The sequence below is a fragment of the Ambystoma mexicanum genome, chromosome 2p, assembly GCF_040938575.1.
Source record: "Ambystoma mexicanum isolate Mex_15411 chromosome 2p, UKY_AmexF1_1, whole genome shotgun sequence".
Taxonomy (NCBI): domain Eukaryota; kingdom Metazoa; phylum Chordata; class Amphibia; order Caudata; family Ambystomatidae; genus Ambystoma; species Ambystoma mexicanum.
Genome location: NC_090923.1, coordinates 507107422 through 507131620, shown reverse-complemented (window position 1 = coordinate 507131620; position 24199 = coordinate 507107422). Strand labels below are relative to the sequence as shown.

Below are 24199 nucleotides of genomic sequence, written 5' to 3'. Positions count from 1 at the left end.
AACTTGATTTTGCCTAGCAACTACCCATCAGCAGTGAAACTTGAGTCACCACTGTGTTCCCAGGCCAACCTTCCTTTTGCTGCCCAGGCTAAGGATATGCCATCTATCTGATAATTGAATTTCCTGTGCTCTGCCAGAGAGTGAACAAAGCCCTCTTCACTCAGGCAAAGGTTTTTATTACCGCAGTCGTAAATTGTAGCTTCCTCTTGGCAGGAGCTGGGAGGAGCACTGCCTGTGAGAGCAAGCTGGCTTGGCAGAACTGGAAAGAACCAGAAATTCAACCTTGTGCTGAGGGTAAACCACACCCCTTTGGAGCCAGAACATAACTTTAAAAAGATGAATAACTCATAGAGCGGACATGTGAAAATTTTATAAATGATACCATAATTCTTGTGATTTTTCTGCCCACAGTTTAAGACGTGGTAGGAACCGGTGGTATGTTCAGGGGGGTTGTGGCGGAAAAGTGGATATTACTCTAAATGTGTGCATGTTAAAAATCTGAAACTTCATCAGTTAATGTCCCTACCCCCTGCACACATGTATGTAAAGTTGGGTCCATGTCGGAAATTGAAAAAGCAGTTAAAAAGTCAATTATGTACACTCTTTGAATGCAAGCTCCGAGAATGAGCAGATTTGGACATAGACATGGCTAAATTCAGCCACACCATGTATATGTAATTTTAAACAAATGTGTACCTGTGCAAATATGTTTTTAGGTCAGATATAGATTGTGTGTAAAGTTGACAGGGGTGGGTTCTCTGTATCATAAACAGACCTCATCATGATGACACTTCATTTCATTCCCCCAATCAAGGGGACGAATGAAAGCTGACCAATGACGATTGAGAGGGGCAAGTATAGTGATGCAACACACACACCCATTCTCAAGAAACAGATAAAAAGCAGAGAGTCAGGACACATAGGGAGATTCATTTTTCATCTGCCGCTGAAAGCTCTGCCGGAAAAATCCATACTTACCTCCATCAAACTCCAGAAAGCCAAACTAGAGACTTCAATCTATCCAGAGCAGAGAGACCCAAAGAACCGGTGCCTAGCAGAGACCAGACCCCTGTGAGCAGTTCCAGAGGCCAGGCGCTGTGAGCAGAACCCGGAAAGACCTGACCAGACTGAAGTCCGTGACCAAGTCGCTTTCCTGTTCAAAATCTCTTGTGAGTACTTAGCAAAACTCAGAACACATCTCTTAGTTTAAATTCATCTAATTCAATCTATTTAACCTAAGTAGAACTGCCTCCTAGCTGTCACCTGTCATTCTAGCTGCAAAAATTTGTCACTTGTCATTTTGAAAAAGTGTGCGTTTAAAATTTACAAAACCAAAAACGACCTTTACTAAATTACTCATATCTCCGCAACCGTTTGGGCTAGAGACTTGCAATAACTTTCATTTGGAAGCTGAGATCCCAGGCTTTTCTAGGACCCCAAAACGGTAGAGATAGTCCTTGCGGTTCCTTTGTAATAGCGCTCGGCGCATCCGCGAATTTTACCGCGATTTGCAATTTCTTCACATGTAAAAACTGCTGCTGTTTGCTTTCCATTGGCCAGAAATTCGTCTAACCTGCTAACTATCCCTGCATCATTGCTAGTGTGAGCCTGGACTAATATTAACTAGATACCACTCACCCTGAACCTCTATAAGGGAATTAAAAGCAAATTTAGCATATTTCTCATTCATTGCCAGCACATATCCAAGCATTGCCTGTGTTTTCAAAACTCCTATCTGTTTTCTGTTGTCTAAGCTTGCTGGATTGAACTGATTACATTGATTGCATTTCTGAGAACTGTGTGCTTTCCTCCCATTTCCTTGCATTGCATAAAGGGGGGGGGAGTGGATTGCCAGAGGAAAGTGATTACATTGTTGGGTTGAAATCACATTGAGTATTTTCTGTATTGCATTCATTGAATATTGCATCCACCTGAGCTACATAAAGCATCCTCTACCACATTATACTTGTGTTCCTATTTACCAGTGTGCTACCTTATCCATTTCATGTCAACTCATTAGTGATTAAAGAAGTGTGCTAGTGCCAGATTCTCCGTTGTTAATATTTACCATATCAGATTAAGTGTGATATTCAATTATTAATTTATTATAAAGTGTGATATCTATATTTTAATTTATCAAATAAACCTTTTAAACTTGCAAAACAGAACTACTTCTTGGCTCAGTGGGGTCAGGGGGATTCCAAGAGAGGGGTGTTATACAGGGGTAGTCATCCAGAACGCATGAACTGGACCTAAAGATATATCAATAAGGGTTTTCATTCAGTATTCTAGACTAGGCGTTAACTTAGCTGTAGTGCTGAATTGAATCCTCTTACAATACATAGGATATATTATAGCAATAGCCTCAGTCAATGATACATTGAGTTTCATTGTATAGATGTATCAATTGAGCATACCGATACTATTTAGTTAGTGGTGTGCAAGTGCAAAGTCATGTGCCCTGCTGATGGAAGCATAGGAGTTAGCATCTGGTGTACCCATGATGTTCCATCGACCTGTGGATGGTGGTGGGGCTCTCGCGAGAACATGCCGCTTGCTGAATGGCACAGCCAGCAAAATGAACGGAGGTAACCTCTGTGGTATGACTTCTTACGTTTGCTGGGCCTGTCGCCACAAATGCCTGCCTGCGCCATCACACAAATTATTGTTGAACAGGCTCATCCTCCGGCCACTAACCAATGTGTGGAATGAGTTTTGGAGAACAGTGAATGGGACTTTGGTTGCTGAGGTATGATGTAGGGCACAGACTCAGTAATAATTCATGGAGTCTGCGGCATGGCGGCAACCAGGTCATTTCCGTAGGGAACCTGTGCCGTGTAGCCTCTTCTGGCAGCGCAATAGTGTCCAGCTAATCACGACCCAGCCCATAATCCATCGCCACCAGACAGCTCGATTCTGTGTTTCCCAGTGGGTATTCTTGCCACAGCTATGATTAAACTTTAACCCTTAAAGGATACTGTATCTATTACCGAAACCATTAAAAGCTGTACTGAAGCAAAGAATGGTGTGGGATGCCAAAACACATCTCTGTTCTTTCACAGTTACCGCTCAAATTTCTTGGCCATAGCTGGATGCTCTGGAAAAGGACATTTGAGAAAATATATTCTATTGGTTTGGACTTGGCCACTACGATTCCGTTGGCTATGTCGTTCACCATAAGGTTCATAACTTTGCAAATGCTAGAATCTTATTTATTAATTTCTAGTGTCAGTCCAGGGTCTTTTTAATTTCACCAAGCGTCAAGTTGCTCCAAGTGGGGTGAACAAGTGCTCTATAAAAATCCATAAATCAAGTAATTCTAAGCAACTTTTCAAACAATGGCATTAATACTAACAATACCAGTTGGCATGAATACACCACTGCCATTCATTTATGAATGAGGATGGTTTTCGAAAATATTACTCCCAAAGGTTTATTTGGAAGTTGTGTGGGAGCTTGACCCTAATAATTGTGTGGCTGTGCATTTCTAGGCCTCATTTTCTCACCTGTAACAGGAGGATGATCTTGGTGCCCATATATTGCTAGAATTTACTTGGTGAGCCAAGTTGGAGAAAATGAATGGTGAGGATTCACTGTGGGAAAGCTGAGGGTACATCAGCAAACCCGCCTTCTACTGGTTAGCAGTAGGCAGCCTAGTTTTTGCCAATAATACCTCCTCAAAACTAAATGTCAAATACTCAGTTTTGTAGAAAGCCGGAACACGGTTACTGTAGTATCATGATGCCTTTAAATCTGTGGCAAAGTTGCTGCCGATTGTGTATTAGGTAGCCAGGAACACCTGAATACCATCAAAAAGTAAGAACGAAGATAAAGGGTGCACATGCGCGATAAATTGCCATCTTTGCCAGTTGTATTATTATGCGTGAGCAGTGACCTTTATGTATTTCATATTAAGAGTGTGAGGATGGTAGAAGCTGATGTAACAAAAACAAAAACACATGCAAGAGCAGCGAGGGGCTCTTGGGGCTTGATTCGCGCAAAATTCGTGCCAGGTTGTGCTTTTGCTTCATAGCGCATATGGACCAGCAGGTTGGGGGGGTGGGTAATGGCCTTCTGCCACGTAGATCTGGCAGGTTTTCCACACGTGGTACTTCTTCCCTGTTCACAGGAGGCGGACAAAAGGAATTACACAATACTTGCAACTGTGAGGTTACTTTTGAGCCTCCATGGCCTGCCTATGTGGATTGATGGCAGTGCTGGATGCTTTCGTGAAATAGAACAGGATCAACATTACAAAAACATTTTTGGCTGCTGCAAAACATGCGGTTGCAAATTTGCACAGTGTTGCATTATTCGACTCATTTTTTGGTTGAAATTGTCGGCAAGTCTCGTTTGTAAGAAATTGTAATATGACAACCGGATTGATACAATATACTTACCACTAAGATATCAGTGCAAAATGAGTTTTTCAACATTGGTATAAGCCGTATAAATTACTTCAAACCAAATATTTTGCAAAGGGCAATATTTGTGTGATCTTTCCCAAGATGTTTAAGTTAAGCGCAGCAATTCTAGCTTAGAAAGACCTACTGCCCTACTCAAGCATAGCACATATTGATAAATAGATTTCAGCGTATGGTATTCAGGCTTCTTGCACCACATTATGTTGCTTGCTGTCAGGGGTCATGTTGCAGTGGTAAAATCTGTTTTGAAAAGGGGCAGGAGGGCCAACGTGGTAAGCAATTAAAGTTTTATGATTTTGATACTCTATCTAAAGAAGCTGCAACGAAATTAAAGGATAAACGAAAATGTAGCACCATGTGGTAGTAAAAAAAAATATATATATATATATATATACACTAAAAAAAGGAAATCTTATATTAATTATACATTGAAAACCGTTACCAAGCAATTGAGAAAATCACCTTCCCATACTTTTCATATCACTCCGCTGGGGGTGTATGGCGGCCTATGGCCTACTCCAGCAGCACGCGAATACAGTCGCGCATGCTGAACGCCAACTGATCATTTTCATCTTTGTGCTCAAGTTCAGGCTAATTAAGCCTCCAGAAAGCAGCCCACATATATGGACATCAAAGAAAGGTTCATAAAGCTTGTGCAGGTTCAAATTGTTATTTTCCAGATAGTGGACAAAGCCAACAATGAACATGTGGCTACTCACTGTTCGACATAGATGTGTTAACATGTGCCAGTTGTACCTCTAACGTGTACATTTGTTTCACTATAGCCGTCAACGTGCAGCCTAAACATTAAAAATAATATTCCAATCGGACCCTCAAATTAAAAGACAAAGAATAGCAACAAAATGCCATGAGACAAAGAATCGCATAAGTAGACAACTGGCGGTCTTTTGCCATTAAAGCATGAAATGACTGACTCACCAGACTATTCTGTCTCGGTCACACATTCAAACCTAGGCGCGCAGACCAGGCGGAAAATAGTCCCGAGGAGCCGCGTGCATCGCACATTAGAGGCCCAGCTGCTAGCAGACAGCAAGTTAACCAAAAAGCCAGGGTGGCCACCCTGTGTGCTACAAGTACAAAGATGTCTAAGAAAGACTACCGGCATCACATGTTTCTTCTAATTTGGTCTGACCAAGAAGACCTCCCCTTCCTTTGGAACAGACTAGCAATCATTTTCGTTGATCATCTTAACTTGAACCTATACGTTATTATTGTGAAATCTACACTTTACATTTTGAAATGGATGAAGTAAACGCAGAAAGCGCACAGCGGTGTGGTTGACCGAATTGGGGGAGAAGGGAACGTCTTCTCGCACAACAGCTAGGTCTTATGGAGCTCATTCCCACCAGTTTACTGTTCCAGGTTCAGGGCTTTTGGCGTCCACCTCTCCTTATACGTTTCTTTTGCTCGTGACATTTGCAATCGTTCAATGTGCTATGAATTTGTAAACAGGTTTGATCACCGAGTATTGTCCACCAACATCCTTTATCATCTCATGCAAAATAATCACACCAAGAAATTAGTTTTTCCAGGAAAAAAAAAAAACAACATTGGAAACATTGTCATGCAGGAAATACAGGAAGACTTTTGAAGATGGTGAGGAAGGGGGCAAGAGGTTTCAACTAAAAGGTTTTTTTCAAATGTGAGTGAAGACAAAAAGGAACTTAAGGACACATTTGTTTCTAGCAAATGTGTATAATAAGGCTCAGTTCACGACAATGTCTAATATGTTTGCTTCTGAAGTAAACCTACAATCTAAAACTCACATTCAACGACTGCTACCTAGGTTCAAGATTGCTCCAATGATGAAACTGGAGCCTCAGAAAAGTAAATACATCAATCACAGAATGGTATGGATGCAACCAGCACCGAGTGCTAAATAAGGTTTTCAGGCAAAAAACCATAGATTTATAAATCGTAGGTGTAGTCTTAACAGCCAGATCAAGAAGTGATCTTGGCGTTAGCAACAAGTAAAGAAGACCCACAAATCCATATTTGTTGTCTTGTTGCCACTGCACAACATCCCACCTGGAGCGCTATATGCCCATCCCATGGTTCAAAGGTTTGTCCATTAATGGCCATATGGTCTATTCACACTACATGAATGGCCATATTTCTGCCTAGAATCAGGCTAGAAGATGGCAGCGGAACTAGCATCAGGATGGTGAGCATTACCGATTGGTGCTCACTTTGTCTTAATACCTAGGGATTTTTAGCATGAATCAAAGATATTCTTTATTTAAATTTTAAATGCAGTTTTGCAATACAAATTTCCACCCCACACACCACTTTGGGAACATTGCGCCCACAACAGGGGCTCTGGTGGATTTTCAAACAGGCTGTTCCCATTCAGATGTACATACATATGCCCTGGGGAAAGTGTTCTAGAATTTAAGCTTTGAACTATACAGCCTCCTTTTTCTTAAACTAGCATTTTTAGTGCCAAGAATATTTTCCAGAGCTTTAACTAACATCGCACAATCTCTCAAACAACCCCCTAAAACAAACCCAGCCACCATATTCTAGAAAACATCTTATATAGCTATAGAACCGTTTTTTTTTTAAATGGCATTTACTTGTGTCCATAAGTCGACAAAACTATGCATAGAATCATTTTTTTAAACCATGTTCTAATTGCATTACTCCCAATTTGCAGAGTGGGCTCGTGTAATCATTCATTGGATTATCTGCATGTCCGATTAACATTGCAATGTGTCAAATATGGGGAGGAGCGCTCCCCACGTTTACTGTGGACCATCATGGCTGTGTTGCTTGCTTCAGAGTATTCCAACGTACCCCATGTGTCCATAGTTCATAATGGAGGCTGCACAATGTCTACTGTGGAGCATCATTGCTTGTTCTACTCGCCCTTTCCAATCCTATGTCCTTACTATATTCCATGCTACTTGTGAGCAGTGCGGGCGCTCCTCCAGGCATTTAGTCTGCCGCTTGCTCCCCCCCCCCCTTTGCCTCCTACATAGAGTGAACTTCTACTGGCCTAGCCATGCACTCATTTGTAAATGTTTCAGTGCCACCGGGATGGTTTGTACGCTTCTTTCTTGCTACGCTCTACTTTTTGGACTGGCTGCAGCCTTGCTTTATTAATGCATGGCTAGAGATCAACAAGACCACCACACTGATGGGTTAAAAGTGCAGTGGGTATGGTTCAAGCCTGTGCACCCGCTCCTATATTTAAGACAACACCCAGCATAACCTACCAAACCTAAAAAGGACAATGTGAATGGACTCGAGACTAAACTACAACCGTACTTTTGATAAAATAAACTATGTAAGCATGTCATACTACAAGCACATACAAATGCCTATTTGGAGTTGCATACGGCTCCATAACCCCCTCTCTCCCCTCCCCCCATGTAACATACATCATATTACATAGACAAATATAAAAGGTTGTGGGATTCGTCTCATTGTGCAAATCCCCCCTTTAATTTTAAGCAAATATTTACAATGGCTAGCAAACCCTCCAATAGCCACTAACCGACAGTGCATGGAAAATAAACACTTCATATTTGCGTTTACTGAAATGACAGACAGCGAGTTCATTTTTAGTAATGAAGTCCTCATGATTGATGAGCCACAGATTTGACATGTTTTCTGTGAAAAGAGAAACGTGGTCAACTACAGCTGCACGTCTGAAGCGCCCTACCGTCAATACATTAACTGCGCACCTGAACATACTTTCAAAATCTACGGAAACCTCTCCTAAACAGGACCTCATTCTCAAACTAGCCAAATTCATGAATATCCAAGAGTCGAGACTGTTGTGGATACCAGAGACACTTTCCACCGGGTCCAGAGGTTGCGAGACGAGCACGAATAAAGCCTTCACACAAGGCGAAATCTTTAGAGTCTGCACGTTTTACTGTGATCCTGGACTGGGGGGTCTGGTTTAAAAAACACAAACTGCGTAGGTGGGTTCCGAAACGGTTAAATCATTCCGCACGAATACACACAGGATTTGCATCAGAAAAATGATGTGGCATGCATGGGATTCTTTACTCATAACCAGACCACGCCCACCAAATATCAGTGCAGATGGAGGCGAAGTTCATAGCCCTGCAACCACACTGGTATAAACACCTTCCGGTGAGTACTTTGACAGCAAAGGCTGTTTGGCCTTTATTTATGCCAACTCGTTTTTTTCAAAACTAAATAATGTATAAAAAAAAGTGTCACACCCCGTGTAGCCAGAACCGATGTCCAAACTCAGAAACGGACAAGTTACATGGCTGGCTCCAAGGCATCCACTGCACTTTCAAAACAAGCCGAGTAAGCGATTCCTACAATTAACAGCATACACAATACAATCAAGTAGCCCTTCTCATGGGTTTTTGTATTTCCAACAGAAAATTGTGGAAACGTCACAAAAAGGGCAGCAGACAATTCAATGCATTATTTACTATTTTTAACACGACCCCTGTCACAATATGCCGTGGAATAACGCGGTGTGGATGCACAAACATGATCGATATTTGAAACAAAACATTCTATAAATACGCCACTGTTGTCACCTAGAAATAATAATAATACAGGGAGTGCAACTCGCTAGATTTGTTGGGACTTTCTGTAAAACTCGTATTGGAAGATTAGGGTTTTTCCCCACCCTAAAGCAGACCCGCCCGATTACAGGAAAGGAGAGGGGAAGCTGCTTTTGCCAGCACGAGTTAGAGCAGCGGTGCCTCCTTTCCGCTCTGATCGGGCCATTGCCGTGACTTAAAACTGCACGTAGAGGCCAGCTTTGCCAGGGCCTTGCCTCTGTGTGCCCAGCGCGAAGGAAACCCACCACAGGACAACGTCTCGCCGCCATTCTGCGCCGTCCCACCAACAAACCAGCCCCGCATTCTGACACCGACCTCCCCCCCCCCTTTTCCCATGAGGCACAGCTGACGCACGGCGGGCAGCCAGGCAAAAACAAAATGTACACAATCAGGGGACCAAAAAGAAAAGAAAAAAAAAAAAGACGCCCGCAACGTGGATACATTCCCAGAAAGGACGAGAGTGTGGGATGGGGCGGGGGAAGCCCATTCTTCAATGTCAGGCCATTCTTGGAGCTCGGCTGGAAACGAGAAGTCAAACAAAGGGACGGACTGTGCCTCGCTACACGGGTGCCTTCCACGCAGCCACATTTGCTGTTCAGTGCATTCCCTGCCAGGCCATACCAGCAACTGTCAAGTGCCTGCATTTGGCATGTGTTGTGTCAAGAGTAACATGGGCACGGGGAACCTTTAGAAAATAAGTTCTCATTTTCATATGACTATGCACATACAAACTACGTCAAAGCACTACAATGCGGAAAGTACAATAAACGCGCAGACATCATTTAAACAGGAAACAGTCTGCGTGCGAAGCGTGTTTATTTCCACGTCAAACGGCGCTAAAACAAATCATGTTTGCCTGCCCACAAACTGTGGATTAGACATTTTGATGGAGACTAGGACACGCCTGTAAACGTACAAGTTTGAAGACATGTATACACGTTATCCAAAGGATTAGGGGGCATGTGAACAAGTAAACGTAGTGTAATCAAGCGGGTACATCAATACAGACTACCCGTTCCTGCCTTCGTGTGCAACAAGTGTTACTTTGCAACAACTACGCCAAACTTAGCAAAAAGTCACATATGCACAATGTGCAGTCGCATCCAGTGGCGATCGGCTCAGCCGTTTTAAAGTTATATTGCACAGAACATCGCACAGATTCACACAACACGAAAACACACAATCGCTGACGTCAGGAAAGGCGATTTACCATCGTAACAGAGAATGCCGATGTTGTTGTTCATCTTGTCCAGGTACTGGTAGTTCAACAGGTCCATCTTCATAAACAGCATTTATCGGGCGGGCAGAGAAGACCAGCTTGTTTGCTTTCACTCAGAAGCGGAGAGCTCCAGGCTCGGTTCCAACGCCAAAGCTAAAGGCCCAGCCTCACACTGCAGACAAAAAGTAAGGCGAAAAAAAAAATCTGTGTACAACGGCGAAAAACAGCACTCAAGGGATCCGGGGGCTGCAAGCAGGCAGGATACGGCGTACGTGTGTTTCTTCGTCACAACTCTCGTGAGGTTGCAGAGCTGTCTACATGCGATTTCCCTATAAAAATAAGCAAGAGGACAAAGGCAGGCCAGTCGTCCTCGCAGCCCGCTGCAAGTTAACTGCTCTGACATGCAGGCTATGCAAGCTATGTGGCCCTATGCGAAGCAGCTTCCTCTTTCTGGAAGGCAGCGCGCAAGCGCACTGGTTCCACCTCAAAAGCATCTCAAATGCCAGGGATGGTGGGCAAACTGCGCACGCGCGCCGCTTCCCTGGAGCTTCTCAAATGTCAGGGATATTTTCTGCACAAGATCAGCCTCCCGGCAAAGAGTGTTTAAAAGGAAGAGAGGGCGGGGGTAGAGGGGGAGCCGTGCAGAGGAGGCCATGTAAGAAAGAGCCTGACAGGAAACAGCACTGGCCGGGCAGTGTGGGGAAGGGGGCACGAAACAGGGAGGCCTTTCCCAAAAGCTGGGAAGAAATCTGAAATCTAACTGTCAAAAACACGTAGGCCGCGCTTTCACAGCTTTCTTATTCTGTAACTCAATCTTAATCATATTTAATTGCCACATTTGAATTTTGCTACTGTATGGCAGTGGCAAATTTAAGGCAAAGGCACCCCCTTGACCAAAAATGACAGAGGACCCCGGGTGGGCTGAAGGCAGAGAGTGGGTGCAGTTGCATGATGTAGAACTTTAGGGACAAAGGCAACATTTTTTTTAAAAGGTGTGTTTTTTTGTTTTCTGGGTTTGAGGGTCTGACTTTAGCGAGAAACAGGTAGGCCTCCTCACCAGGTTTTGCTGTCAATGGTGATAATATTGAATGACCAGGCGTCAAACTAATGTTGGAAGTGATAGGGTTCAAGGCTATGGGAAGGGCAGGTGATATTACAGGATAACTCCTACAGCATTCAGCTCCATTGCGATTACCCCACAGCCTGAAATGACTTTAGAGATTAAAAGGTTTCAATCTTTGATGTTCAAACATACCAGGGGTTACCTTTTTTAGTGGGTGCTGCTTGCATTTGAAAGACCTTTTAACTCCAACCCACCACCTCGATATCTCCTCTAGCTTCCCAGGGTCCTGCTACAGGGCAGTGAATGGAAATGAAGAGGAACTAAGGGCAGGATAGTGAAGAAGAAAAGTAGAGAAGGGGCAGGTAACATGAACACCGATGGGAGAGGAGAGTGGAGAATGAAGGAGGACAGAAGCGTGAGGGAGAGATTGAGAGTGAGGAAAGGCAGGAAATAAGGTGAGGGACAGCGGCAGGTGAGGATAACAGAGTGAATGGGTACATAGAATAAACGCGGGCAGGACAATGGGGTAATCGTTAATGAGGCACAATGTGGGGAAATGCAGGGTAAATAGGATTAAAGTGAGGGGAATGGAGAGCAGGAGGTTCAAGAGCGTAAGAAAAATTGGAAATAATGGAGGCCTAATGAGTCAGAGATAAATGAAGTGTGAGGGAGGGCAGGAGAAAGGGAGAGAAGGGGGCAAGTGAGTTAGGAATAGGGATTGAAGTGGCAGCAATGTAAATGCAAATGGTGTGTGCGTGGGTAAAAGGAGGGGAAAAACGGAGTCAAGTGAGCAGCAAAATGGGGAAGCGAGCGGGATCTTTATAATATGGAATGAGTCAAGAACGGGACGACAGTATTCAAAAATAGCATGAAAGAGTGAGCTAGTAGAGATGAAGTTGCTATATGGGAGAAAAATGAAGGAGGTAAAGGAGTAAACAGGGAGCAATTGCGGAGGTGGGCAGGTGCTTTCCTAGCTGCACACCTATACACAGTTACAGCTGCAATAGATAAATTAACAGGGAAACAATTACAATGCACCTATTTAGATATGGTAGTATTGAAATAGGACAAAAAGATCCACATGGTTGATGAAAATCCCCTTAGTGAGAGTTCTACTTGTTCACATTATACTAAATTGGTGCTAAACAAGCCCAGATGAAACCCAAGGTTGGGGAACAGGGCTGAGTGTGTCTGTAGGGTGGCCAAATCCCGCATTTTGCAGAACTGTCCCAATTTCATGGGCCGTGTCTCGCACACAGCTGGTTCAGGACAGGAATAAGCCCCCACTATTCCCCTGAAGCAGGATCAGCTGTCCAAAGTATTCACAGCTCACACTTTTGGTGCAACAGTTAAAAGCGCATGGAAGCACAGCACCCTTCCCACTGCTCCCACAGCACCCCAGGTTCGACTTTGTGTCAACCTCATTTAAATAAACTGATAGAGGTTTGTGACTGGGACACAGGGGCACCTGGTTAAGGACTGTTGTCCCTTAAAAGTTGCGATTGGTGGGTGATAAGTGGGAAGGGAGTAGAAAAATGCATGCTGTGTAAAATAGTGTCTCAAGACTAACCCCAGGCTCAGGATCAGAAAGTGTCTGGGTGACCAGCAGCGCCACCAATGTGGCCGCTCTGCTAATGGCCTTTGTAGTGAGCCCAATGAATTATAGTTAAAATATCATCCCTGCCAGTTTCTGAAAAGTGAGATCTCAGCATCCGCTGTCGGAAGGTGCTGGGAACCGGCCATGGCTTGATGGAAGCCCAATTCCTACCTCGGATCCCGGATGACCCGCTCAAAGTGACAGTGAGTCCAGAGAGCAGGGGAAGGCTTCAAGATGGTGAGCGGGCGCATACGAAACTGAGGGAGAGTGTGCCGCCCGCTGCAGAAAGGCAAGCGTTTGCAGAAGCGGCCCGATTGGCCCCATCTACATAACGGGGGCAGATGACTCGGCGTCTCTGGTGAGTGCACAGCAACAGACCAGACTGCACATCCCGGTGTCCCGTGGGGGCAAGTGTTCTTGATAAACTGCTCTGGAGAAGAGACCGGCCCCTTCTCTGTCTACCCGAGCTGCTCCAGCCGGAGTGCTCCTCCTCCCATCTAGCTGAGCCTCCATCAGCACTCCCCATACCCCCCAATGTTCACAGACTCCCACACCCTCAATCTACAAGTGCCACAGAAACCTGATTAGTGGACCCCTGGCCCCGGCACAGCAGTCAGGTACCACCGTGACTCGCGGGGACGCTTCCTTCATCTGGGCTTGCCCGCAGCGTAGAGGGCCCGCTGAAGTCTAGCGGCCTATGAAAGCAAAACGCACTTCCACTGGCCAACCTGGGAAAGCTCCTCACGTACCCCACAAGCTAAAACTAGGTGCATTTCTGGAAATAGGGACAGTCACTGAGGCAACTCACCTCCTCCTTGAATCTGGCGGTGCCCATCCGCTCTTCGTTACTTCCTACATAAAAGTCCACAAAGGCACAGGCTGCGGATCCCTGGCATTACAAACTAGTCGAGGCACTACTAAACTGGGTCAGAGTGAAAACTAAGGGTCGCACTGCTGAACCCCCCCCCCCCAACCCGGACTGACAGAAGTAAAGGCACCCCAACTTGCCTGCCCCTCCCTGGGGTAACATCATAGCTCCTGGGGCCACAAGTGTGTTAGCGGACCCACCAGTTTACCAGTAACCCATAAGCCAACTCTCGCTGCAACATAGGCCCACCGGGAGGCTCCCCCAAGTGACAAGCTCCTGAAAAATTCCAACTGCAGGCCATAAATCGTGGATTACTGGGCCTGGGGCCCTGGGACACAGGGGAGGTAGTTCTATTGGAGCAACCATCATAATTAACTGTCCCCGCCCTGAGAAGCCTTCATGTATCTCCACCAAGGATCCAAGAACCCGCCAGCATGTCTAAGCACCTTAAAACCCCAAAGAGTGGGGACATCTCTACCATGTTGCTTCCAGCAGAAAAGTGGAGAAAGCTAGATCCACCCAAATCCCCCACCTCACTCCTCGTCCGGTCTGGTAAATTAGCCACCAAGGAAGACATCCAGGCATTCATGCTGGACATTAAATCTGAATTCTTCAGCTGCATGACAGAGCTCTCCACTAAACTGTAACATACAGACCAAAGGGTGACAGAAATGTAACAGATTGGGGGGAGGTGGAAGACCAAACCCGGAACAAACAGCGTCACTTCTGGAGGCAGAACAGAAGCTCTGGGCCTTAGCAAACAGAAACGAGATCCTGGAGTACAAACAGGAAGATTTAGAAAATAGGACACCGAAGAAATAATCTGTGAATAAGAGGGGTGCCCTCCTCTGTTCCGGACCAGGACCTGACAGTATGTAGGGGGGATCTGTTTCAGTCCCTCCTGCCACAGCTCGAGAAAACAGCTTCTGTTAGACCGCACCCACAGAGTGCGCCCTCGTAAGGGGCTGGAGTCGGAATTTCCCCCGGATGTGATCACCCGAGTCCACTTCTACACTAAGGAGGCAATCATGGCGATAGGTCGTACTCAGGACAAGTTGACCTTCCAGAGGTCTCCCTTGCAAATCTTCCAGGATCTCGCATCTGCGACAATACAGAAACAGAGCGCTCAGACCACCGACACTGTTCCTGCAAGAGCAGCGAATTAGCTGAAGGGGAGTGCGACGCAACGTCGCCTGCGTGAACACATTGGCTGGAGCAAGAATAATAGTGATAGATATATATATATATATATATTCACTAACAAAAAACCTTGTTAAAGGGATGTTATGGTTATACTAAAAAAAACCTATGAAATTCAATGGAAAAATATTGCTACAGGGACGTTATGGTGATAGGTAAAACCGAAAAATGCCGGAAATTCAGCAGTTATGGTAAGGTACGCAACCATAACTCGTGCTACCACTGTGTACTGCAAGGACCAACACCCATGGCCTCAAAGATGACATCACAAACCTCCCTTTAACAAGGTTTTTTTGTTAGTGAATTTCATAGGTTTTTAGTAGGGTGCTTTAACCATAATGTTGTTTTATCATAGTTTTTCTCAGGAAAGGTGATGGGGTTTTAGTAGCGCAACCGAACCATAGCGCCCCGTTAATAATGTTTCTTTCACTAAATTCCATTACTTTTTAACAAGGTACGCTTAGTTTGTATAGATGTACTGTAGAGCATACCGAAGCCGGTGGCTCTATACTAATAGCAACAGTGGGAACACTGCATCTGTTTGCGGACATCGGGTGGAGTCCAACGTGCCAAGAAAGGGAGGGGTGGTCATAAAAATAAAAATAAACTATAGAAACAGCAGCAAGTGCGTGAATGGAAAGAGAAAATGCAGTAGCTGTACAAAGTCTGTACTTTTGCCACAAAGAGCGCAAATACATAGGGTATGTAGCATAATGGAAAGCACCAACAGTAGAAGTAGCATTTGCCTTCATCATTGTTACTGCACACCTGATTCACAATCGAACAAAGGACGAAGAGGCAGAGGTTGAGACATCCACTACCGAGAACAGAACATCACTGCAACTTGGTGAGTATACAAAAGTTTATGTTGTAATTGCACAGGACCGGTAGTGTACAATAGTAGGAAAGCATGATGTTTTCTGTTTGAGTGCAGCAATGGCTACCACCCTAGAATGGCCAGAGAATTTCCCGCATGACGAAATGAGTGAGCATAGTAACGCCATAGGTAGGGGATGCGGTGGCAAGAGTAAGACCATTACAAGGTCGTACTTCATGTACATTAACCACATTTGTTGTCCTTTAACAGAACATACAGGAATACAAAAGTACACCAGAAGCGGCACCTTTTGCACAGCAACATATGGCCACCAAAACTGAAGTTCGCTGGACATATAAAAGTACACTGCCTAGCGCCAAAATGGATGAATTGCTCCTCCAATTTGCTGGCTTGAACATTTTTGTAGAAGAACATTTTATGGGGAAAATAAGATATCACTGCCTGACTTGCACATACCTGCCTTCCCCATTTCACAGCACCCCATCCCTGCAAATTGCGTGTTATGAGAGACGCTTCGATGATACCTCAAATCCCACCTTCCCCTCACTAGAAGCTTGTTGAAATGGCAAAATCCCCAGTATATGTATCTATTTCTGGTCCCCCTTCCCCTTTCTGAATAGTGGCTATGAATGTCTGCTAATAAACATTGATCTGTTAATGTTTACTGATTGTAAATGTGCCCTTTCCTTTGTTTTAAGAAGGCCATTGTAAGTGTGAAGGACACAGCACTAGTGGGGATGATTGCAAGTGAGGAAAATGGAGGAGTCGTACGACTGCCGCGCCTGTCTGCCCTATGTGCAATCGCAATGAAAGCATCCGTAGGATGCCAGTACGGGCCACATGTTTGCATGCACAGAACCACCTGTAAATAGTTGCAGGACCGTACGATTCTCGGTCGCACAACTGCACAAATGCATATCTCGTTCTGTGGCGCCTGGTAATACCGTCCTTGGTCATGATATGCAAAGAAACAAGTGATGTAGTTGTATTAGGTGGAAGCGCGCACCCACGTCCTGCGAGTACCTTTGCACGTAAATATTCCACCTACTGTATCGTACTCACATGAAGCTTATAGAGAAATGTGCAGTGCACGTTTGCCGTACATTTAAATAGCCCAGGGATGGCAAGAGTATCCATAGGAGAGCTATGCACGTGGCCACAAGGTAGTACAGCCAATATACATCCCGCAGACAGGCGTCCACATGGAGAACAATGGCGATGTCACCATGGTAATGGACCAACACTGCGCGTGGTCCCTTATTTGGCGGACACGAGCCAGATCCATGCACATCGAAAGAGAACAATTTTCTGCAATGTTACAGTGAGAGTGCACCCTTACAGAGATCCTACAATCTTACTTCTGCATGTAGGTATTGTATGGAAACACTTAGGCCCACTTTGCGGTGGCACGTGCTCCACAACACTCCTATATAAAGGGTACACCCCACAAGTGCGCTGCAATCCCCGTTTGGCTTTCCAGAGAAGAGCAGCGGTATTGGTTCGTGCAGAAATTGCTTTCTCACCAATTGTGTGCCTGCAAAGTACCTCTCCAAGTAATGGCCACCAGAGCTTCTGCTACTACCTCGGACTCAGGAGCTCCCACACCCTCACCACCAACACCTCCTTCTGAAGGTCCTGAGCAAGGGAACAGGTGTCAATATGTGGAGGGCCATCGAAAAGGAAATGAAAATAAATTAGAAGAAATCCCCATTGCCTGCAGCCAGCGTGAGTCGTGGGTGTGGAAACTATTTAGGACTGTTGGAGATGTGCCAAAATCTCATGCAAACCAGGTAAAATGCACGGAGTACTCAGTCGCGGAAATCTGGCTTGTACACCTACGGCACCAGCTCCATGCGACGGCACCTGAAAGCGAACCACCAGGTAGCTGTTCAGAGGGTTGTCCCCTTCCAAGCAGGCAGTAGATTATTTTCCTCTACAGCATCCTCTGTTTGCTCCCGCCACCACTAGGGACACTCCAGTGGGTCACAGCATCCCGCAAGAAGCCTTGGAGAACATACGCACTGCAACAGACCCTGTGCCCCAACCTTGGGTTTTACTGTATTGTGCATATACTACAACGTGGTACTGTTAAGGGGGGAACATTTTCGAAGTGCTTTTGAGGCTTTGGTCCAGGAGCATGACAAAGAGTGCCCCCCCTACCCAAGCGAGGTGCACCCCACATCCTCCACTCTCCATGTACAATTTCGTGCCCCTGTGATTGGTACCCTTTGCCAAATATCCCTTCCATTGCTGGCTTTTGTGGCTTGTTTTATAACAGGAAAAATACTACAGAACCAGAGGGGTGGGAGGGGGTTGGGGGGGGGGGGAGAGAACAAAAAGGCTCTTATCAGAGCCACCTTGCACCATTGAAAAATAGAAGTTGAAAGAAAGCATGCAGTCGGTGGCTATACAATATGGGTGGTAATACAATATTTATTTATTTTATTTTCAAAGGAAATCACACAATTTTTATATTGGGCAGCAATCACCAATGGGGTTATAATTACAATGAAAACCACTAAAATACACTTAGAAACCTTCTACAAGAACATATCAAAAGCACAAATTAATCAGAGCACTTTTTCTATTCAGGTAGATAGCACCGGAGTTAGGGTTTCCCCCTGCAATGTTCCCCCAAAACCCAAATATTCAGAATCTGAGTGGATAGAAAGAAGCAGCAGGGGGTCAGGGATATATGGCAATAAACAGAATCAAAATCCGACCTTCCCTCACAGAGGCAAAACGGATTTTAAAACCATTTGCAATGGCATACAATGACTCTCAGAATTTGACAAATAATTAATTATATGTGTGATTAAATAATGATGTATATTTGTTATCTCAGTATCAGGGATGTTATATCACTAGCAAATATAAGGTAATGTATCACAAAAGGCATACAGTTCAAAAGCAACTTGAAATGGAGAACATAGTGCAGTCAAAATCACACGTGGAAAAGTAGCAATTTTCACTTTTTGCAATTTTAAATATCCTTTTAAATGTCCAATTATTTAACAGGTGAAATATACATAATCGGAATGCGGTTTGTAGGCTGGGTGATAGATGCACATCACAGTGATCATATAGAAGTGAAAGAGTGACTATAACTGAATAATTGGCTGAGATTTTCAAGAGGAAAGAAATTCGGTTTTGGTAAAATAAAGCAATTAAAAAAGAGAAAAATCTGGAAAGAAAAAGGACAAGTTTTACTTAAACTAGATTATCAAGAAGATAGCGCTGCCCATGAAACAGGTTAAGCGGCTGCATTAACCCCCTTCACGCCGCGTGTCTCTTTATGTGTAAGTTAATTAAATGATTCGAAATACGAATAAGGATCTATGCAAGACAGAGATAAATAGAAGACTGGCGCCAACACTTAGAATTCTCTGTGGATCCTGTCCTTGATCTCTAACAGTTTTAAACAAGTTACCAGGGTAGGAATAGGATTACTTAGAACATAGAACATAAGACAAAGACAAAGGGTCAAGATGGGATAGGCTATGTGTTTCTATGGTATGGGATAAGGAAATACAATCCGCACTCGAATTTGGGATTTGAGACAACCAACCGGGTTCTGGACTCAAAGAGCTCTGGTCACAGCATGGCAGGCGCCCCTTACAGCAAACTGCTGGGCAAGTCTGGTCACTGGCTGGCAAGTGTGCAGCGGCCATGCAGGTAGTGGGCAAAAAGCATGTCTGGTCACAGGATACTCCCAAAAGGCATCACAGATTTTTCCTCTTTGTTATTGGGATTTTTAATGGGGTTTCTGCATCAATGGCCTTGCTGGGATATGTCAGCTATGCTTTGGCCTGGCAGAGTCTGGAATCTTGCAAAGGTGGATCTGGAATGTCTGGATACGCAGGCCCTGGAAATTCAGGAGAGTGTCTTGTCCCTGTGAGCTCCCAACCCTTATATAAAGCGGGTGACATCACCGGGTTTATTGTTGGGCAGAACTAAGCTAGATCTACCTCCAAGAACCGGATAGGTCAGCGTATGTTGGTCGCCACCTCCAGGAGGGGACTCAGTTTATGGGTTTGTATTTTATGAGCTACAAAGCCACCCCACAGTCCTTTTTGCCAAACATCCATCTTAACATAAATCACACATGTGTACAGTGGTGGCAAGTTTGCAAATTACAAAGGCAGATTACATATTTCACTCAGAGCATGGCAGTCCAACGCTCATATTTGTAGGACTTTGTTACAACCGTCTGATAGTTTTGTCATTTTCAATGAAATTATTTTACCTAAAATTCTATATTTTTATACATTTATAAAGTACATCAAATTTACAAAAACATTTACATAGTACAACAATATTCATATAATACAGGTAAGGTTGCGGCTGTTAGAAATTAGAGATGCCGGGTAAATGCTACTCTTTGTTCAGTAACCAGCCAATAACAAGTTTCCTAAAGATCGGGAAGGACTCAGTGGTTTTAATTTTGAGTGGTATGGTGTTCCAAAGTTGGGAGGCTAGCACAGTGAAGCTAGTGCCTCCTGCTCTTTTTAGGGCAAATCTGGGCACTAGCAGGCATAAGGAGTTGGATGATCTAGTGGTTCTGGATTTTAGAGTGAATTTGTTGGAGAGGTACGGTGGGGCTAGGTTGTTTAAGGCCTTGCAAGTGAGGCAGATAGTTTTGAGGTCAATGTTTTGCTGTATGGAGAGCCATTTGCACGCTTTCCTGGTTGTGGAGATGTGCTCACGCCTTGGGATGTTGAGCGCTGCGCGTAGAGCATTGTTCTGGAGAACCTGGAGTTTGTTAGTTACGGATTGGTTGGCTCCTAGGTACAGGCTGTTGCAATAGTCTAGTTTGGATTGAATGAATGCTCTGGCCAGAGTGAGGCAGCTGTCGGGGGATAGGAAGGGTCTGCTAGCCCCGATTAGCTTACCCGAATAGGCAGTGGCTGAGGCGGTTGAGTTAATTTGTTTGGAGAGGTTGGTGTTGGCATCAAGGTGGAAACCTAAGGTTTTCACACTTTTAGCGATAGGGATGGTGTTACCGACTATGATGATGTTCTTGTAGCTGGGACTGAGTTTAGACAGGTTGTTAGGAGAGCCGACCAGCAGAAGCTCCGTCTTCTCATCATTCAGGCAGAGGCCGTGGGTGACCATCCATGCCTGAATGATGGAGAAGATTTTGTTGATCCGGGTGACATCCGCATTGTAGTTGCCTGAGATGGTGAGGAGAATCTGGGTGTCATCTGCATAGTTGGTGTAGGTCTTAACTTAAAGCTACCAAAATTGCCTGTAGATTGTGAAACTTTTCGCATTACTGCGCTGTCCAATTTTGGAGATAAAAAGTCTTGAACTGTATTAATAAAAAGGCCTTTGGAGCCAGATGGCCAGCAAGGTCTACCAAATAAGGGCACAACTTCCAAGGCTGCTCTGGAGTTGGCTTTGAAGCTCCTCAGTAGAAGTTGAGGGGAGATGATTTTCCAAAAGTCACACGTATGTGTCCCAGAATCTACCTGGGGCACAGACAGAAGTCTGACGAGCGTGTGATATTCTGCCTCCTGGTCCATTGAGAGTTTCAAAGGGCAAAATTAACACATAGGTGTCCCAGAAATCCCTTGTGGCTTCCTTTGGGGGTAGGCAACTCCTGTTAACACCCACATGTCCTCTGAGCCATGGCAGAAAACCTGTTTGGCTGATTTCCCATTGCAGCCAGTACATGTATTAATTTATTTTATTTTGTTCTGAATCAAAAGAAAGCTTGTTGAAATAAAACATCCCATATATGTTTCCCAGCAAAACCCCCTTTACATTGCGAGGCAAGGACAGTGCCTTATTCTACATTACACTTTTAAAACAGGTATTTTTCTTATTTGCAAAACACATTTTAACACGTGGTGAAGTCTGCTGGGATGTCCCTTTCAAAAGGTTTTTTTTCTCTTACATCTGAATTCCAAATGTTGTTTTGCAGCCCTAGTCAGTTTCTCTTATGTAGCAGCCTGTTCAAGACACAGGTCCACTGAAATTGACATATGCCCATAGAGCTACGGTTTCTTTGGAAGCATTGATTTTTGACATTTTGTAGCCCAAAAGTCAAGCATTTTCAGTGCGGCTGAAAGCAAAGGTTGTGTATTTCACAGATCTGGTCTGACACAGCCTGTCATTCAGGGATAATGCTTTCTTCTGCTGGAGCACAATCTGAATATGGATGGGCAGGGCAGGGTCCCACTGACAAAAGCAGTGTGATGTTGGACAGATGAAGTGCATCAGGGCAGCATCCTTTTAAATGTAAAATATCCCCTTTACCATGGGAACTTTTTAGCAAGCAGCAGAGCAGCGCTGCTTTTTAATTCGCTTCATTGGTGTGCACAAGAACACACACTGGCAGCCTCTCTCGGTGTGCTCCCTGTTCCAACTTGCCCTATAGGTGCTTGGCAAGACAGTATTTTATAGCTGTGAAACGCCGTTTTGATGCGAGGCAATGGTGCTCCAAGGAGCCAGCACAGCCATTTTGCTGTTAACTGCTGAAGTGCAGCTTGGTTATCGATGGGAATTCTGAGTCGGTCAATGTATCCCACAATAATGACCAATCCTAACTCCTACACTGTCCCATTTCCATTACAGCCACCCTGAAAAGACCCAGATGTAGCACGTGCGCACCTCCAAATGGTGCAGCTTTCGCAAACATATTGCCCTGTGTGGGGGGCTGCACAAACACATTGTAAGCGTCATAGAAAATGGGTGTCTTGGTGGAAGTTGTGAAAAGTGTTTTGTTCTAATTTTGCTAAAGTGACGTGTAAAGAAACACCTTTTTGTGTGCTGCTTGTAAGGGATTGCTCTCTGCTTTTCCTCCTTACATTACTACACAAGTGTCTGCAGCATACACTGTACATAGTGCAACAGCTGACTAATTTCAATAGGGGGGAATCAACGGCACTGACAAAGAACTACGGTTCTTATGGGCACAGAAGAACATCCTAGCATGGAACAGAAAAGCATACATACACCGGAATCAATAATCCGTAGCCCCATTTCCATGACAAGCACATTAAGAAGGACACAATGTAGCACGTGCACTTTGACCAACTACCGCGAGGCCGAGCCCGAGGAAAGCAGGGTCAGTCCTTCCCTTTCCAGTACACTTTTACCAGCACTCCCTTATTGGCTACTGTCAAACGATTACTTACGCATCCACCAATTACATCCAAGAATTGTGCATGTAACGCTAGCACATCTATTGAACAGTCCATACCAACCATTAAACATGCAGAGGTCAAATGTCCTGTAAATCAAAAGCACCTGCACGCGAATGTACTGTAAAACGATCTAAGAGTTCTGCACCCAGATATATCGGCATTGCTATCCATCACCACACCTAGTAGGTATTACTATTTCTTTGTACAATTCAGTGGCAACTGTATTATAAGTTCGTAGCAACAGGGTACCTAGCAGTGAATCTCCATAATGTACTCAAAATCCGTACTGTTATTTCTCCCATCACCTACCATTAAATGGCTCCTACAGTGGTAGGGGGTGGCAAAGTTGCCATTTGCCCATAACAGCCATTGGTATATGCAAATGGTTACTCCGTTCTTTTTTTCTGTCAATTTTACAATGCCTTCCCCGATTAACGCACCCATCAAATTTGTAAAAATCGCACACAAAATGATCAGACAGCCTTTCCCACCAAATTAAGCCAAGTGCATACATTGCAAGCATAACAGTTTCCTGCCGCACATCATAGATAACAGTAGTTAAGCAATAACATTTTTATGTTTGCATTCACAACAGTCACATTCATAACTATGCATAAGGAAATTAAAGACCAAAAACAATGCTTGCACTCATAGCAAGCATACATATGCACACAAAAAAACATTCTGCTTTGCACTCTGGACATCTTTCCGCACCTTTTTGTCATTTTTGTCATCCTTCCACAATGCAAAGTGCTGCATTTTGAAAGTAAATAGGCCTACACGAATACACACACGTGTTTCATAACAAGTCATACAATACACTCCCAAATAACCCACCTACCCCTTAAGGAAGATGCTTATGCTCCCAAGTGCCCATTCATATCGTAAGCCTTCCATTTATACACACACACACACACTTCTTCCTGCCAAGACATCTCCCTATACTTTTGAAGAATGTATTGCACACATGTAAGCACTAAGCCATTAGCCAACATATTTTGTTACCATCTTCTTATACAGGTGCAGTACCCACCTCTCTCCGGAAAGCCACTGGAGTGTGCACTTTCAAATACAGCCTGCAAGAAACCCCCTCTCAGCAAGCAGCAAAGTACAATACCATCATACTGTTGTAAGTCTTACTAGAAGAGTACACTATTGTTGTATTGTAACACATAGATGTGTGGCCATCCAGCAGTATGTACTTCATTGTTACTGATGACACCTCTACAGTGTTTGTTATGTCACCACCATTAGACTAA

At 44.4% G+C, this 24199-nt stretch overlaps 1 protein-coding gene across 3 annotated transcripts in view; it reads right to left on the bottom strand.

Moving 5' to 3' along the window:
- The window catches only part of VGLL4 (vestigial like family member 4), an 819879-nt gene that overhangs the window by 352511 nt on the left and 443169 nt on the right, over positions 1-24199 (bottom strand). The window contains exon 1 of one of the 3 annotated variants that reach the window (XM_069643918.1): positions 10215-10697. The exons of 1 other annotated variant lie outside the window; for it this stretch is intronic. In XM_069643918.1, coding sequence (XP_069500019.1) covers positions 10215-10296 — 82 coding nt within the window. In that variant the 5' untranslated portion in view covers positions 10297-10697. Of the gene's footprint in view, positions 1-9249; positions 9323-10214; positions 10698-24199 lie in introns of those variants that run through there. One more of the 3 variants, XM_069643917.1, reaches the window with a different exon arrangement.